This window comes from Larus michahellis, chromosome 1, assembly GCF_964199755.1.
Source record: "Larus michahellis chromosome 1, bLarMic1.1, whole genome shotgun sequence".
Taxonomy (NCBI): domain Eukaryota; kingdom Metazoa; phylum Chordata; class Aves; order Charadriiformes; family Laridae; genus Larus; species Larus michahellis.
The window spans coordinates 67,223,559-67,242,700 of NC_133896.1; the positions used below are offsets into that span (position 1 = coordinate 67,223,559).

At 44.5% G+C, this 19,142-nt stretch overlaps 1 protein-coding gene across 1 annotated transcript in view; it reads right to left on the reverse strand.

The window, feature by feature from the left end:
* Positions 1-11,184, reverse strand: part of NINJ2 (ninjurin 2) — a 49,099-nt gene extending 37,915 nt beyond the window's left edge. The window contains exon 1 of the mRNA XM_074583845.1: positions 10,883-11,184. Coding sequence (XP_074439946.1) covers positions 10,883-10,915 — 33 coding nt within the window. The 5' untranslated portion in view covers positions 10,916-11,184. The remainder of the gene's footprint in view (positions 1-10,882) is intronic.
* Positions 11,185-19,142: the final 7,958 nt, after the last annotated feature.

Consider the following 19,142-nt stretch of genomic DNA (forward strand, 5'->3'; position numbering starts at 1 on the left):
CCCCACCCTGGCCGTAAACACCTAAGTTCTCCACCATGCTGGCCCTCATCCGAACCCTCAGCCCATTCCCCCACCTGGGGATCTGTAAGAGAACTGCCATTTTGCCGCGGCTCAAAAACATGAACACCGTAAGATTGACCTAGTTCAGTAACTCAGGGTGATGCCTGGAGACTTGTGGCTGAAGGTAGTGCAGAGTGGGTTGGAAATGAATCAGAGGGCTACTCAGCTCAACATCACTAACCAAAAGCTAACCTAATTAGTAGCCACCAGGACCTGTTGCCATCTGCTCTTGAGCTGCCTGTCTGAGCCTGGTCCTGAGTTCAAATCTCTGCATAAAGATACAGATCTACAGCATGCCTGCAGCGCTGTCCACATCAGAGATGGCTTTAGTTATCTCTTTTTTTTCATGGTCTCAGCAGAATAATTGAGCATTAGATCAGCTCAGAGATGAAACACACCTCTTGCTATACTTAGTAGCTCAGGCTAGGATGGAGTGGGGGGCTCCATCACCCCTGGTTTCTGGGGGCAGACACCTCCAGGACTCTCCGTTCTCAGTATCTGTTCCTTGCATTTGGCTTACTAGCATTTATAATCCATCATTTTGTGGACCACACCCCACTGGAGCTCTCTTCTGAGGCTGCGCTTTTCTCTCCTTCATGATTTGCTTCCTATACCTCAGTAGTTGGTTTTCAGTGTGTTTGACTTGGGTTTTTTTTCTTGATAGTTTTTTTTTCTTTTTTTTTCCTTTTTTTTTTGTGGGATGCTGAAGATATTGCCTCCTCTGAGTGTGCATTAGCTTTTTTATTTTGGTAGGCCCATATCTCTTTCCCCCAAGATCTGTGTAGCTGCACCTGGGTAGGAGTAGGTTTCTCCCTCAAATTCCATTGTACCCTGCCTCCTCATCTGAGGAGGAGGGAAGAGGGGCTTTTATTGTGCTGGTGGACTTTGCCCATCCCTCTCTGGATCTGAATAGGCCAGCATTATTTCACAAGTGCTAAATCCACACACAATGGTTTTAAATGGTTGAGCTGCTGAGCCAGCTGAACAGCAAACACCAGAGGGGAAACCACATTTCGTGAGCGCTTCAGATTCCTTCAGACTGTACGTGGAGCCATTAAGAGCAAAGTAAAAGCCCTTTGACACAACTCCCTTCGGCAACTTTTTCACAGCCACATGCCAAAAATGGGGGCTGCCTGAGGAATTGGTCCAGAATCAGATCCCAGGAATCCAGCACATGAAGATGGAGTTCAAATCTGTTTCTGTTAAAAGGGAGGAAAACAGCAGTATATATTTTCTTATAGCATATTAATCCTTTGTGGATGCCTCTCTGATCAGCGTGGATTGCAAGTCAATGTACCACCATGGGCAAAAGATGAAAAAACCCAGGTGTTTATGTTATGCAGGAATATTTTTTATTGTATCTGTATTCCTTATTCTTTATGTCTAAGTTAAGAAGAACCCAGGTTGTAAATCTCATGGTCTTCTGATCTTCCCAGAAGAACTAGATCTTCATCTAACACGACCAGCCAAGAAATATCCAAGAATGCCAACAATTATCCCATTGCAATAAGATGGATGAAGGCTTATCTAAAGGAGCTGCTATTTCTGTCTCTGTCCAGACTTGTGAAGACAGGGGACTCGGTTCTTCCTTAGAAGACATAATTGCATATTCACTAAACAAGTTCTTTCACAATGACTGGGTTAGTTTAGACACCCAGTAAGGGAAGTTTCATAGCCCAGACAGTCTTGATAGAGTGATTACTTTGAGCAGTTGCATCGAGGCAGCAATAATAATTGATGGTGGTGACGAGGATGAACCTTCCCCCTTCAGCGCTTCAGCTCCAGTCAGCAAAAAATGTGTGGCCACAGCCTGAAATCACACAGGGACAGGCAAGAACCTTTCATCTTGAATCAACTAAGAAAAGGTGCAAACCTGAAGTAGAATAGTTGCATCAAGAACCTGTACGGTCATTCTGAGTCAGAATTTGTGTTTAATATAATTTAGCTTGTTTCACTTTGGCTTTGGGGTTTGCTTCCTACACCAACACGGTTGAGCATGACTGTAGCTCCACCAAGAAAGAGGTACAAACACAGCTGTGTGCCTGAGCTTTTGAAAGTCTGGCGAAATTTGTTTCCAATTGATCTTGAAGTTACATTCAGCAGGGAAGGAATTGTGTTTGTTCTCTTATTGGCAGCTTCAATTAATGTTCTTCTTTACATTGTGTGAAGTAACGGAGTGGTCTCTGATGACTAAATAAAACAATCTTTAACGATTTCTTAAAAAAATAATGGAGATTAAGAATTTAGCCAGTGAGAAGTAGAAATGAAACCACAGAACACACTGCCGCTGCGTGGCAATCCACCCATCCAGAGTTGCTCAGTCTTTCCTGTCTGCTTCTCTCACTTTCTACTTGCGTGTCCTTGGGTACACCAGTGGCCATTTAACTGTCTCTGCCTTGACCTAATATCTGTAAAATAGGCAGGAGAACACCTCTTGCTCCATATGGGGATTGTGAAATTAAATTCACTGATATTTTAAAAATGCTCAGACAACGAGGGACAGCAGAACGTGGTTCTCACACAAGTCCTGCGAGAGTACCACGTACTGCTGTGTTGTTATTTTCTGCAGAAACATTCCTTCAGTAAAGCATAGGCTACCGAAAAGTGGTTGGTTGCTCTTTGGCTCTCGTTAGATTGCTAGGAGCAGTTATTTTTCTCACGTAACTAAGGTCTGTGGTGAATTTGGGGCTTTTTTTAAATCCCCCAAAATATCATTTGGAGTTGCCTGAGTGCAAAGAGAAAACTCATGCAAATATGCATAAATATTTGCAAAAATTAAAAACCTTAAAAAAAAAAAAGAGCCTGAACAATCCACAAAGCAGTACATCATCTCATTTTCTTGTTCTCATTTCTCTAAACCTGCTGACAGGATTCCCCCAGAATTTCCAGCACTCGCTGAACCTTGACCTAAGCAGTTTCATGAGAAATTTCTCCCCCAAGGGTTATTTTGGATAGAAAGTTCTAAGATCCTGAGTATAATGGTTTTCACAGCTGTAATTACAGAGTCACACATCTGATTCATGTAATTTGACAAGGAATTATAACTTGCCTGGTTCAAAGGAGTATGTCAAGGTGTATGGTGATGTGAATCTTGCTGCATCTGCACATGGGCTCTTCCATCATTCTGGTATCCAGTTCAAATGTCTCTGTTACGTGTTTACATACCTGGGGCAGTCTAGATTACGGTATTCTTGTATTGCCTTTTCTCAGAGAGAGTTTTATAAACATTTGACTCACAAGCCAGGGATGGGGAAATGGCAGTGAAAATGCCCATGTGCCCTTTCGTACTTGAAGAAGCTCACACTTCTGTGTATGGTTATTGTATGCATGCAGCATTGCCCATTTCTGGTTCTTGGAAGAGAAACCTAACAAATGAATACGTGTTTTTCAGGAAGGGCTGAAAAGTGGTAACTTAGGCTGAAAGCTTCCATTTTTAGTGCCTAAATGAGCAGAGGTGCTGTACTTGTTTGTCGGCTGAGGGTGAATAGAGAAGCAAGTGCATGGTTCAGCTCTCAGGCGTGGGCTGGAATGAAGCTGAGAGAGGCAACTTTTTGACAAAAGACACAAAAATTGGTTTAGCTGTGGTTTAGCAGGTACTTCAGATTGCAGGGGACTCCTACTCACAAAGACGTCTCAGTGGGAGGTTTCGTCGTTGGCCAACCAGGAGAATTGTGTGTTACCACCACCATAACCAGGTTTATGATTACTCGCTAAATAAAACCCACTCCTCATGCACTCAGATCTGCAAGGTGCAAGTGTGGGTGAGATGTAGCTGTATCTCAACACATGAAACAGATACGTGGCCAGAGTTGGTGCCCCTAAAGGTTGTGGCTGAGGAGGAGACAGTGGAAGGAGGGGTAGGGGGTCCTGCTGGTGGCCATTGTGTGGGTGCTGTGAGTGGGCCAGGCCAAGCTGGTGGTGCAACACAGGGGCAGCAGGAGGGTTGTCCTGGGATGGTTTGCTGTTGCTGCTGACTGACCTTGTCTTCCAAGTGGGGTGTAGCCACGCTGACCTGCTGCCACTCTCAGTGGGGCATGGACCCACCATCACACAAAGCCCTGAGCATCCCTTGGCGCCTGGTGCTGCGCAGGCACCCTCTTGTCACCTCAGGTCCTGTGCCACTTCATCCCTTTCCCACCCCCACAGGGAGACCTCATGTTTCCTGGGCCTTGCTCCTTCTCTGCTCCCCCTACTCCAGTTGTACGAGCTTTATAAAGTAGGCACAGAAATCTCTTATTATTAATAAGCTTTTGTAGCTGCCAGCCTCTGGCGTCCTCTACCCTTACCTCAGGGAAGGTGGCAGCACCCAAATGACTCCCTCCTTCCCTCCCAATCTTCTCTTCAGAAATGTCTGGGCTTCCTCAGATTATTTTATACAGCCCGTTTCCCTTCCCTCACAACTTTGATGATCTCTAGTTGTGACCTGAGCTCCGGCTCTGCTGTGGTTACCAGACATGGAGGTGAGGTGCTGTGCGCTCTGGTCTGTGATGAACAAATCCTATGAGGCAGTAGGGGAAAATGTCCCGTAATTTACTGTTATGGCAGCCTCAGCTCTGAGTGAAACTCAAATGTCTAGTGCCACACGTTGTAGACCAGCACGCATTGTCACTGTGGACCTATATGCAACAGCAGGCAGAGCCTCTCATGGAGCCCGTGGAGATCTGGGCACCCCTCGCCCCTGCGAGGCTGATGAGGCAGCACCGCTCGTATGGCAGCTTCTCCCTCCGCCGCAGACGGGCCCAGGATCCAAGCACTCTGCAGTCAGCGTGCTCTGGCAGCACGGCCTCCTTGCTGTAGCTTATAGTCCTGGCAGGCAACTTTTCAGATACATCAGAGGAAATGACTGTTCTAGCGGCACGTCATTGTCTTTTGCTTTCTGTTGCAGGGCTATCTTAATCCTAACCTAACCTTAAACGCAGTGGAAAAATCCTATTTAACAACAGTCCCTTGTGCTCTTCTGTGGGAGGCCTCTGCATGTGTATTGTTTCAGCGAGAGCAGATTTACTGATCGATGGGTCAGTCAGGCTAATTCACTATCTGATATGCTCTCTATCAATAGCCCCTTCTCCCCTTTCCCTTCTCTGCCTTCACACACAGGGCTTCACGATGGACACAGCCTGCCCAGTGCACCGCATGGGACCAGGCTCCCCCTCTCAGAAAGACGCCGATAACTTTTCTTTCACCACGCCTCAACAAGGTGGAGTGCGAGGGACCAGATCAGCCTCCGGCGTAAGGCCGCCAATTTCCATGGGATAACTCCAAGGATATATTTGGCTCCACATGTGCCTCATTTCCCCCAGATACCCTAAAACCTGGGGTCCGGTTTCTCAAGATGAGAAAATGCCATCCCCATGTTAGGGAAGGGAATAAATGAATGTTCACCCTAAGTGGGAAGGCTGTCCATGTCCAGGCACAGCAGGCAGGAGGAATGTATAGAGGAGAGGAGAAATGCCACATCTGACTATAGAACAAAGGACCAATTAGTACTGGCTATAAGAAAAAGTCTCCTTCTCAGCGTGTTGTGATCGCGCTGTCTGTCTTCTAGTGTGAGTGCTACTGGTTTCTGGGACCGGCACAGTTAATGCTACACAGACTTCCAGGTCCCTGCAGCTGGGCGAGAAGAGCATAGGATCATTCTCGCTCCTAAGTATGATGTCCTATTTCACACCTGTTTTTTGACCAACGACGGCACGGTGAATCTCTGCCTAACCCTCTAGCTAGCCCTGTAAAGGCTTTACTCTCACCTAGCAGCCTGAAATCTTGCAATCTGAGTGACGTCCAATCATTGCTACTGTTTGGGCCTTCCCTGCTTCTTCCACTGGCTACACCCAGGCTTGGACCTTCAGCTAACTGTTCCAAAGTGAGGAGTAGCTGACACTGAAAGGAGAGATCCTGCTGCCCCTACATGTTCTCGTGACCACACAGTCCTAGTCATTGGCAGTTGTCCGATCCTCCTGGGAACCACTGCAGGACAGCGAACCAGAACACTAACCCTGCCAAAAAGTGGTTAGTTTTCTCTGAGTTTAGCTCCCTGAAACAGCTTTACCAGGGTCAAATGAATGGCACAGGCGGTGGAGTGCACACCTGGGAGTGAGGAGTGGGATCCTGTTTGAGAGGCTGTGGTAATTTGGTTAGCTTAGTTAAAAACATGGTGAGATAAGTTCCTAAAACCCTTGATGGCTGAGTTGCACGCACCATACAGGGATGTCACAGGAATGGGTCTTTCTGAAGCACTTGCGATTTTCTTTCTGAAAGGCTCTTTCTCTCTCTCAATGCAGACTGTCATTATCCAAGCCTGAATTACAGAACTCATATAAGGCTACTGAAGTCCGCTGGGGCAGGTACACTTCTCGGTTGGTGATGTTAGATTGTCACCATTCTAGGAAATTGCTGAAGGAGAGTAAAGGTCCTACGGCACTAGAAAGCACAAGCTGTTGCTGCAGAAGCAGGCAAATACGTGCCCAAGCCAAGAACTTGTAAGCACATCACAGCCCCGAGGCACAGGTTAAAGCCACAAAAAACGGCAAACCCAAAAATCTAACCCAGTTGTGAACACACTCCCTGTGTCCCCTCATCAGGCTCAGACTGAAAGTGGGAAGTGGGAGGTGGGATTTACAGTGGTATGTGGGACTTTCCATTTGTTTCATGGGCCTTTTGGAAAAGTCCGCACTGTCATGCCCATGGCTAACTCTATTTATCGGTTTGTCTAAAACCTTCCTGCTGTAGATCTGGTCAAAAACTGAGCACTGGAAGTAAATTATCCAAGTATTTAAAATCTTTTTTCCTTGCAAGTTGCTTCTAAACCTGTCTTTGTTTCTGCAGATGTATTTTGCATTCAAAGTATTCACCAAGCGGCTTCTGCCAAAATATTTCAGTGTAGGGTCTGTTTTCCAGAATGATTATTTTATCTGTTTACTCCTTTTACTTTTGATGTATGAATGATTCCCTAAATGGTGAGGTATTATTTCTGCTTCTAGTCCCAGAGGATTGTAAATTTTTTTTATCCAAAGGGTAAGACACTATAAAAAGAAAGATGCAACATACAATATATAGCCTTTTCTGCACTACGAATATGGATGACGTTCATCTGGTGCACATCCCTTAAACACCCATTTATACAGAACATAACACCCATTCATGAATAAGAAAATATAAAAATACAAACCGAACGAAACTCTGAAGCCCTTTAGTATCAGCCCCAATCTTTGCTCCGTTCTGCAATATTCATCTGGGGCTCTGACAGACTTAGCCGTGGCAATAATGTGTGTTACTGATTTCAGCTGTCCACAGACTTTCCCCTGGTTACTGCCGCGGTGGTGGGAGTGGTGGAACGGATGTTGTCTCAGTCGCTCCCATTCAAAGTCTGGTACATTAGCTTAAATCATCGATGAAACAGGGTTGTGTTAAGGTGCCAGATCGTGAACTGCAGCAGCTGAGGTACACAGCTAAACAGATTTAATGGGTCTTTTGCTGCTGAAAAGAACGGTCCTGTGTGGCTCCCTCCTCCTCTCTCCCCCCTGCAAATCTCTATGGAAAGGTTGGAGGCGAGAGCCAGAGGGAATAATAGCATAAAGAAGTGCAGATAAATCAGCCAGGGTATGACTATCAAAGCCATACTTCTATTCTAATTTATAAACTTTTGTTTCCTGAAGTAAAAAGAAATCGGTGATGAGATCTTGTTGGGTTGTTTTATTTGTTTCTACCCCAGATGCATTTTTCTGATCCCATCTATCTCAGGATCTACTCTGTTATATCTCATTAGGTTACTGTTTGCCTGTCTGATTTCTTGTCAATGGAAGATGCTTAATAGGGGAAGGTGAAAGTTTTACTTGGAAGCCACAAGTAGAGATGTCTGGGAAGAAAAATACATCGTTCAAGTGAACTCACGTGAAAGTTTTATCTTTTAATAGGTAAATCAGTCTTTTTAAAGAAAAGATTTTAATTCAAGTTTTATCTCTGGTCTTAGCGCTTGGCTGGGTGGCATAGACCTGGTGAGGCTGCTCTACAGCCTGGTGGCTTTTTTTTCCATTTCAGCGCCATTTCCTTTTAGCATCTCTCTGTGCACAGTTTGAGGTTTGGTTGGTCTTCCTAGAAGTCAGAACTGGAAAACAGACTCCTTTGAAGCACACAGACCAAGAGAATTTTTGTAAGGGAGAAAGTGAATTAATGGGAGACACTTCTTGCTGTTAAAAAGCAGCCCTAGGTCTCACTTACGGATAGCTGGCTTATAACTTCTCTAATGCAAGCTACCACTTTCAGTCTGGTCAGCCATTGCCTGTAGGGAACTGGAAAGGGTGTTTATTTTTATCCTGTTATTGGCTTATGGGATTTGAAAGTACCTTTTTTAGCTTGCATAACTGTAAATATTGTTACTGGACCTCTAGACCTCTTCTCAATGCTTGCTCCAATATTTGACCTGCTGACCTGCTCCAGGAGATGGCAAATTCCACAGGCTGATGACACGCTGGGTGAAAGAGTGTCTCCTGTTATGGAGACTTTTAATTTTGCTGAGTGAGCTCCTCTTCTCATGCTTTAGGAGGAGCAAAAATGTTGGGGGCTGATCAGTTCTCTTTAGAGTTGTCTTAAATCTTGATTGCCTCTTCTAGCCCTCTCCTATGCTAGGCCAGAGGCTCCTATTGTTTTCATTCTCTTGTTACCTGCCTAGCCTGGCCATGTAAATGTTGTATAAGAAATGCTAGTAGGTGCTGTGCAACTGCTACAGGCACAGGACCCTCTCCCTACAAATAAAAAGACCCTACTTCTGCATTGTATAATAGTCAACTTTCAGGACTGTTCCTGCTGCTCCATCCAGGAGCTCCTTCAGGAGGAGTGAGTCACACATTACCACCCCACAGTGCGCAGTGCACACTCCCACAAGCTCTTCATAAACCCACAGCTGGAAACTTCCAAGAAGACACCTGTTCTGCGTTCAGTGCCCAGAGCAGGGACTTAAAAGAGGCTTTTAAATGTACTTTCAACTGAAAGACTTCTTTTTTTTCTCCGCCACTGATCACTTCTTCCCTTACCTCACACTTGCCAGGTCACGTCATTGCCAGGACCTGCTGCTTGTCTCGGCTATGTGGTTGAATGTAACTTTCCCTCCCCTGCCAGCACTGTATATTTCCCGGTCGTAAGCATGGAGGAGTCTGTGTGCATTCACCTATATTTTGTACTGTCTGGTGGCTCCGTGAAACCCCTGTGAGGTGTCACAAAGAAAATCCCTACAGCATGATTCTTCTTGTGGCAACATGCGTAGAGGTGGACAGACACACTTCACACCTTCCTGATCTAGAAACAGATAGGTATGCTCTTTTCAATTTTGTAACGCAAGGAACCTTTGACCTTCTGGACTTATTTATTTGAGTATTGTAAAGGCTGAAGATGCTGAGGATCACTTTTGGCTCTTCACTTAACTTCAAGATGGGTTGAAAGAGAAAAAACTAAACCCCAGATTTTTCAGAAGTTTATAAGCATTTTAATTAGTTGAGCTGTTTTTTCTTTTCATCTGTGAAACCTGGGCTTCAAATCCACGATAGACCTGAAACTTTCCACGGGGTGGAATGATTTAATATACAAGGAGTTCATTTGACTTTTTATTTAGCATAATTTTCTTGTCCTTTTTGCCCTCTTCCCCCAGTTCCTGGCTTACTGATTTCTATATTTTCCCCCTTATTATCTAGTTCCAGGAAAGCCTAACCTCTCTCTTCCTCACTCCTAAATAGAGTACATTTTCATCAACTGTCACAGCTACCTGTGTATCTTCCTCATTTATTGTGTCTCTTATCTGAGCATAACTGTTCCCAGGTCTCAAAAAACTGCTCTGCACCTCATATCTCAGTGGAAATATGCTCTACAGGATCAGAGTCTCAGTCCTTTTTTCTAGTTAGGGATAATTGTCCTGATTATTTCCAAGGGCACAAATCTTTCCATTTTAGTTTCTTTGACATGGGCCAACGAAATAAAAATTGAGACCCCAGAGGGACTTCCCCTCTTTTGAGTCTGAGGATAGTTAAGACCATTACAAACAGAAAAATTAGATGCAAAATTTGTACCCTGCTGCTGCTGACCGTCCCAGGGCTGGAAGCTGTGCCCTGGGCAATGCTTTATATTCTCCTCTTCTCAGAGTTGTCTGAAGTGTGGATCTGGACTTGAACTTCTGAAGTTTGACGGGTGTTTGTGATCTGGGGTTTTGATTCCATTTCATCTCTAATAGTTTCTTTTTCCAAACCCTTGGGTAGTTGCCCTTTCCTAGAACACACGCTGAGCACAAGAAACACCCTTCTTAAAAAACACAAACACTCAGAAGAGGAACACAGAGAACTGAAAGAGCTTCACCAAGAAGTTTTGTTTCTCTGTAAACCCTACATAGGAAACCCTGGCCTCCGCGGTCCCTCAGCATTTGCTGTATTTATTTCTTTTCCTTCTCTCCAGATTGGGAGCACTTTCTGCCAAACAGAGAAAGGCTTTGTGAGATGAGGAATGGTTCAGATTTTTGCAGCTTGTAAAGTATATGCTGCATCCTTCTGAGAGCTGAAGGCTAACTTCTGCCCCTGCTGCCTCTCCTTCCCCCCAAAAGCAGCTCTTCTTACCCTCACTCTTTTGGAAAAATGCTCATAACAACTCCTGGCAGAACAGGGCAGAGATCCTGCCGCTAGCTTCTCTTCAAAGGAGAACAGAGGAAAAAAGCAGCACTGAGTTTTCAAGTGAAATTGGCTGCCAAAGCTGAGGAGCAAATGATAGGGGTGCTTGGCTATTTCCCCCAAACCGGGGTTCTCCCCTCCTTCTTCTCCCTCCCACGGCTATTTGCCCGCAATGGACTCACTTGAAGATTGATGCTCTCCCCTTCCGAGGCCATCCTCTTGCTCCCAGGTCTCTTCCTCCACAGACCGTGCACGGAGCGGGGCACTCTGTGCTCCCGGAGACTCTCTCTTCACTGGACCGGGACGTGCAGCTGCCGGAACAGACCTGCTATTCATCTGCCGGCGGCCGGCCGCCCGCCTTGGCATCAGCTGGGGGGGGCGAGAGAGGGGGTGGCACGCCAATTCTTCATTGTCCGGCTAGCCCGTGGAACAAGCGTCCCTCTTAGACTTTCCGTGACAGTTGTGTTCATTACGTGTCTGTGCTACCTCCGTGAGGCCAGCTGAGCCCCATGAGCTCACTTTGGGCTGGGAGGCGGCGATGCAGCCAGTGTACCAAGAGGTTCCTGGCATGGGCTGTGCAGCCGCAGCAGCCATCCCGATCTCTCCCTCTCTCCCCAGCCCACAGCGGAGCGCAGGGCTGAAAAACTAACGGTTGAAGAGATTAGGTCCAGAAAGTTGTGCCTGATGCTGCCGCAGCAAAGATATTGTTACGGCTCAGATAAAATTTCCACTTTACTCTGTTTTATAGTCCTGTCTTCTCATTTTTCTCCCTAGCCAAAATGCCCTTCCTTTCCCCTCCCCAACACTTTTTTTTTTTTTTTTTTCAGTTGAATTTGATACGTCTGGTCTTAGCTGAAACTAAATCTTGCTTTTTGCTTAAGTTAAAAGCAACTCTGAGTGACACTGGAATGGAAACGCATGCAGCCAGAATTGGGTCACAGTGTAGAAAAATACGTTGTTATTATTAGGTGGAGTTCTCAGGCAGAAAAATCAGTGTAATTCTCTAGATTTTAGAGAAACTCTGCTACTCTGTACTACCTGGAGATCAGGTAGGCGTGTTTGGCTTTTGAGGGATGATTTCTGTAGTTACTGTAGCATAGAAAATTTAGGGTAAGTAATATATTCTGTTTAAACAGTTTAGTCAAATGCATGTTCTAGTACTCCAGCCTGACTAGAAGTGCTGACAAGTCTGTCAGTAGACAATCCTGTTGCATTGATGCTTCCCAGCAAAAGGCCTTGTTTTGCAGTGAAAATACCAGTGCTTAGTACTGCAAGTTCATTTCAAAGTGCTGATGAATTTAGCCTCTCTGCGTTCCTCTCAAACAGTTTTGTTTTTTGTTTTTTTTTTTTTTCAACTTACAAATGTATGAGTTGAAGCAGTGAGATGTGTTTAGGGACCGGGCTAATGTCACACAGGAAAGCAAGGCTAGGATACAGCTCATTTCATCCTTGGGGTTTGGCCTAAGGCTGAAAGCCCATCAGAAACCATGAGGCTGATTCTACAATCAAAAGCCACCCTCATGGATCTTAATTTTGAATGAAAATTAAGATCCCTGTGTCCTGTTATCACTGAAGTGATTGAATCCTACAGGGAAATGGAGGTGAGGGGAAAGAGGCCACTCATTGCTACTTTTCAGCACCTGTTGGCTCTTTTTTTTTTTTTTTTTTTTTTTTAATGTAAGGAGCATTTAAACCAAAATGCAGCCATCTGCTGCTGTTGCTGACTTGTTCTCCTGATGGGAATCTGTATGTTAACTAAAAACTCCCTGTAAGTATACTATTGCACAGATGTTAATATAGATTATTACCTGTTTTAATTTACTTTTCTTAGTGTAGTCTATAAAAAGATGCTATGGTTGATCAGTTTATAAATAAATATTGTTTATTAATAGATAATTTACACTGGGTGGGTATCCACTGTGTTTGTTCAGGCACTCCTGGGAGTTAAAAGCACTTCATGTTGTGCAGGTCCTTTGTGAACAGGCTCCCAGCAAACGTCCCCTGAAGTCTGGCCAAAGTTTTTGAGTTCCTATATGTGCCATAAGCATAAAAACAAGTCCAAAATATCTTCTAGTGGTCAGACAGGAATGAAGTATCTATCATTTTGTTTATTAGACAAACAAATATCACCAGGGTACAAATTTCATACAAGACTGCATGATATGTAACAATGTGTTTTTTTAAAAATATTTCTTCTTAGTATATCTAAATATTACGCTGGGGCTTTTTTTTTTTTTACACTCTCTACAGAGCGGTATTGCAAAGAGTAATAATCTTGCACTATGCCCTCAGAATACCTGCAGGAATCAGTCAGACCTTGCAGTAACCCTTGTGTCCTCGTAGACGCTTCAATCAAACCAGGTTTCCAATGCCCTCTCCCTCAAAGAGTCAGAGTTTTTCTGCAAGGTGTGTTAGTAGCAATGGCTGTATCAGCCTCCCTTCAAGTGTCTGGAGCCAAGCACATTGGAATGAGAAAACTTCAAATAATCGAATTTCTCCTGGAAGTAATTTGTCAATGTCACTAATAGCAAAGCTCAGAGACAAAAAAAAAAATGTGAGAAGAGAGGGGAGTGGGTTTAATGTAACTTGAGTTGTAATAGCTGCCCAAGAAAGCAGTGCCTTAATGAACACAGTTATAACTGAGATTTACTTGTTACTAAATGCGATTACAAAGAACTACATTTTTTAGACTATCTTTCTAGTAACTGTTAATTATGATACAGGAATGCATCATTGTAATGGTCCAAAGATTAAGGCATAGAAAATGCTGCCCGACTTCTACAGGGGATTCTGTGACATGAGTGGCAGCACTCACCAATTTTAGACTCGGCAGCCCCTGAACTCTCTTCCAGTCTTTTTTTTTTTTAACGCAAGGCAAGTGGGAGACCTCTGAAACCTGGCTGTTCTAATGGATGTTGATTGATTAGAGAGTCTTTCTGGTAACGCATACTAGAGACAGATGGGGAAAGTGCAGTGTTCCTTGAAAGGAGGGTGGGGAGCATCTGGGGCATGACGAAGAACAAGTATGTGATTTTCCTTGCAAGATCAACCCACGCTAGCCGAGAGTGGAGGGGAGGTTCTGTGGATCAGCCACATTCACTTGGGAGGAGCACGCATGGCAAAGTTGCTTATTTCCACCCCCATCCTCTTCCCTCCCTTATGCCAGCCAAAGTGCTTGTGCAGTCACCCAAGAAACCAGACAGAACTCCTTCTAGCTGGGAAAAAACAACAAAATAAAATAAAATCGCAGGCTATTTTTTTGGCTGGGATCAGATCCCTGACCTGGTTCTGCACATAACTGCACAAACACTTAGCCTGGCAGTAGGGAGGGCGCCCGGCGGGAAATGGGAAAAGCAGCTGGGAGTGGAGAAGGGTGGGGACAAGCCGGTCCAAGCAGCATTGCTGCTGAATGTGTAACCACAGCGTTGCAGTGCTGGTGCCACCAGTGGGGCTGGCCTCTGCAAAGGGGACATGGGGAGAAGAGCTGCAGTTCTTGGGCTTCAGCACTACCCAGTAGAGGCTGCTGGCAGCAGAAAGTAGGCCATGCTGTGTGAAGGCTGATGGAAGAATTGCTCTTCCCCACTACTCTGAGGTTTGTTGCGGTACTCGAGAGACAGCCATAACCGAGACTGCAAGCGTTTTTGTAGGATATCTACATTTCTCACAGAGCAAGTAACAGGGCAACTTCACTTCTTAACTCTTCCCAGGCCTCGATTTTGTGTTACAAAAGTGGTTTGGTTTGGTTTTTGAGGCTCCCCTTCTCAACACTGTAATTTTGGCCCACGTCTTCTCTCAGAAGTGTGCTGCTGATCCATTATGGGTGCATTCACCTGATTCTCTGAGAGGGTATGAAAGGAGCTTGACCTGTTTAGCCTTACAGAATGAAAACCAAGAGGGATACTGATGCCAACTGCAAATCCACTAAACTGGAAAACTCCGGGGACATGGAAATGCAGCATTAGCACAGGAACTAATTAATAAACTGGCCAAGAAAAAATGCTAGGTTAGAAATTAGAGGAGGGCTCTTGGCTGCCTAAGTGCTGATGTTCTGGAGTAGTCAGCCAGTGACAGCAGCAAGGACAAGAAACTGAACCAGCCTGGAGATGCAGTTTGCTGAGCTTACCAAAAGGATTACCTGAGACGGCTGCCTGTGACAGCCAGGGACTGACCCTGCTAACCACTTTTGTCCCAGGTCCCATTTCCCATGTTTCGCTGGTGGTTGTCTCTGAAGAGCAAAACTCAGCAATGCGGTAGTGCATGCTGCTGCAAAAGTGAAGGCAAGTGACTAGGTAGCCAAAGGCTCATTTTTTGCAGTTTCTTTAGGAGCATTAGTCCCATTGTCTTTCAATTAATGGTAGGGTTATAGCTCCTGGTTGGCAGGACTAGCTTCACCTTTTATAGGAGAGAACCACAGAGCATAGCCTAGTGTTTGGAAAAGTAATAATCTTAAGGAAGGTGCTGGAGACAAAGAACACAAAGATGCAAGTAGTATTTCTAAAATTCTCCCAGAGGTGATAAATGAACGTGTACTTATCCAATGAATCATTAAATTATATGAAAGCAAGGCTAGAAGGGATTTTAAGGAGTCACCAATTCCTTCTCCTGCTCCAAGAGCACAGCAGGTCAGTGGTACCTGTCCCGTTAGCACAGACATTGCTCCAGCCTGCTTCAAAAGCATTCCAGATGTGGAGATTTCCAAGGCAGACTATCCCAGTGCTTCAATAACACCATCCTAACAGCTAGAAATGGTTTTGCTAATATCTAATCAAAAAATGTCCCTGCTGCAATTTTAGCCTGTTATTCTTATCCTTTCCACGTGGGAGAGAAGAGATTATTTCCTTCCTCATTGTTGCAGTCGTTTACATTTTTGAGGACTGTTATCATGTCTCTGTTCGGTCTTCTCTTTTCTATATTTAAGAAAACAAAAATTCCTTTGCTGTTTCCTCATAGGTTATATTTCATAGATCTCTGGGTGCTCTTGTTGCTCTCTGAACTCTTTCCTGTTGAATTATTGGGGAGTTTTGAACTCTTGGCAGTCTGTATTAGCACAGGTGAAAATAGTCATAGGGTGCAAGTGAGAGAAATAATGGAGAAATAATCTTCTGTATATTTGGATTGATAATGGGAGTCTGGAGCACAGACTGTAATTTTTGTGGGGTCTGACTAAGTGCAAGTTTTCTGTCTGTCCTTGAGAAAAAAACACTACTTCCCACTAGAAAGCCAGGACAGACGCTAGACAAGAAAGATTATTTTAGCACTCTTCAACTTTTTAAAATGTTGTGGTAAGCCACAGTCAGAGTGAGAATAAAGGTGGATCAGGCTGTAGGGAGTCCTGAGCACCAGCTGAAGCTCATGTAACCAGCTACTAATAATTCCCAGAAAGCCTAGCAGCCCAGACTTGCTTTGGTTCTCAAAGGAAGGATTTGGAGCAATGAAACCATGTCACATTTGGAGAATAGTTTCTGAAGCCTGAATGTTCTTTCCTGGTTGCTAGACTTTTGGATTTTGTCTTCCTTAGTCAAGCACCTGCACTGGAAAGGTACATTAAGAACATTAATTAACCACAGGCCTCTCAGGAGAAGATATCACTCAAGAACCAGGGAGCTCGGTCAGACTACAGCCTGACTGGCACTTCCTTGAGCCCTTTCAGAGCTCAAGTGGACAAATAACTCCGATGTCAATCCTTATCTTCTACACTGGAAGGTGCGAGAGGTTAGAAAAGGGTTATGTGCATTCCAGTACACACCCCCACTCTTTAACAGCTTAGCCACAGCCTACAGAAATTACAGGTTGTTTCATGCTCTCTTTTCGTCTCATTAGTTCAAGACAGACTGATACTTGAAGCTTTTTCAACACCAGTGGGTCAGGAGGCACGCACGTGCACGCCCACACACACAGGCACACTCCCCATTACATGATCGTTGCTAACATTGCGTGGTCCTTTAGAGAGTCATAATACATACTTTTTTTCTGAGTCCTCCAGTGATTACCAAAGCGTCTTCCATGATACTTCTGAACCTAAAACTTGCTGCTATCTAAATTTCGTTGTGGATATTACTACTGACTTCAGTGCTTACGGCCTTGGTCCATATCTGATTTTGGCCTCAGCAGCACTTCCCAGCCTTGCTGTGCCTGGCAGCTTTGAAAGCCATTTTCCAGGGTAACGCTTGGAAAGCTCATCTAATTAAGACTCCCTCTTTCATGCTCCTTTGCTTTTCTTCTGGAAGTCTCATCTGAACCTGGCCCTTCGGAACTGGGCAAAATAAGGATCTCCCCTTCTTGCCCCTTTCTGCATGGTACTTTTCCTGGTGTTCCTCTCTGCTTAAATGGAGTCTTTCCTGAGTCTGACCCTGGCAGCTGATGTTGCCGTGGGCATGTTTTGCATGCTGTGAACAAATGCTGCGGATTTCCCTACGTGGCACTTAACCTGTATGACATTTTCCCAAGGACCTAGAATTTGAAGCTCAAACACAAGCGTGGATTACTCATACAGACTAATTCATAATATTCGGATCACTCCCATTCGCTTCAGCTGGAGATGAATATACTTTGCAGAAAGCGAACAAATCCTCTACAATGAACAACTCCCAAATTCCCTCTCTTGTACCCTTCCTCCTTCCAGTGTCTGCCCCCATCTCCCCACCTACTGCTGCAGAGAACTGGCTGAAAGATAAGCCTAGAGGTAGATCTGGAAATGGTATGTTAATGGCATTCCCTTCTGCCACCTTTGTTTATTCTCATCTTAATGCCACTTGTTAAATATAAAAGAAACCCTCAGCCTCGCTTACTCTCTCCCTTCCCCCCATCTCTCCCCTCCTGACAAAGTTTCCAAATAAACCTTGAAACCCACTATCAGTTGTAAAACGTCTAATCAATGGAAGACACAGGAGTCAGTAATATGAAACCCTTTGCCTCAAGATCTGAGGGTTTCTTACTGAACTTCAGTCTCTAAGGTCAGGCATTCTAGCTGCTGTTTGGCTTGATGTTCATTGAATACAAAGTCAAACAAGGGGCAAGCCTGAGTAGGTTATTCCTCTGTTGACAAAGCAAGCAGCATACAGACTTCTGGCAAAGTGGACATTAAAAGGGCATCCTCACCTACAGGACAGCAGAGAAAAACAGGGACAGATTTTGCATGGCAGGACCTGGAGCATCATTCTCTAGTGGGCTGCTTTGTCCCCGAGTATTGAACTGCAGACAACTCAAGCAGCAACGACTGCAAGACAGCGAAAGACGTAATTCGCAAAGAAGTGTTTTAAAAGCCAAGCATGCAGGGGATAGCTAAAGTCAGTACTTCCTACAAAGCCCCTTTAAATCCACAGAAAGTCCTCTTGTCTGCAGTTAGCTTTACAGCAGCCCTGAAGGGAGACAGCAGGGGAGGGGGAGATTCCACCAATGTTTGAAACAGGAGGGAGGACGGAAGTTATTTAAGGAGGTAAAAATATGAGTACAATGGGATGAAATTAAAACAGCAGCACCTGACAATCATACAAAATTTACTGAGGTTTAGGCATCATGTCTCCAGAAAGAGGAAGACCCATATTTTTACAATGGTTCTAATTTGATGTGATTTATCTCTGAGAAGTGTACAGCAACAAGACAAAACAATTGAATTTTACGGTGAAAGGTAGGATTAGGAAATGTAATGCAGTTATTGGTTCTGTGTCTTGCATGTACTTTTGCTTTCTTGCTGTGGGGTTCCAAGGGAAAACAGAATTTTCAGGCTCAAAAATAGTTTCTGCACAGACGTTTATGGATATATTGTTCCTCCCTGCTAGGATCTCCCTCCAACTAATGGGGACTAAGAGGTTTTAATGTCTGGTGTCTTCAAACAATTTTGTCAACAAGCAGCTGAGATCCGTTTACACTTTAAAGACAGTGTATTCAGTTAAATTGCCAAGCGTTACAAGTGCTGTGGTTATGGCAATGCCTCAGGTCAAGACTAGAAATACAAAGTGCAATAACGTATATTATTCAGCAGGTTGTGCTTGTGAGGACAACCCACCCTGCAGTCAGTAGAAAGACTTTCTCTGTCTTTAAAGGGCTTAAAAGCAACCCAGTAACTACGTGCAAAATATACATTTATTTGCTGTCAGACTCCCTTTTTGTGCTGCAAATTGCAAATCAAAAACTCGTGCTTAATCTGGTTTGACGGGTATTTTACATTATGTGGTGCGGACAGAAGAGCTACTAAAGCGCTTTTGCTTTAGCTTTGTCACTTCCTCAGCATTTGTGATATTTGTGAGAAGCTCTTTTAAAGACCTTTTGCAGTAAAATTTCCCAGTGGAATGGGAGAATTTCAGGCCTGACAGTGAGTCTTACTTGATGAAAATTACTGGTCTCCACAGTTTTTGATTCTGAATCAGACACAAGTATGTCACTGGTGTGGTTCCAAAGGCTTTGCTGGAATCCCTCTGATTTACACCCATATGAGATCAGCAT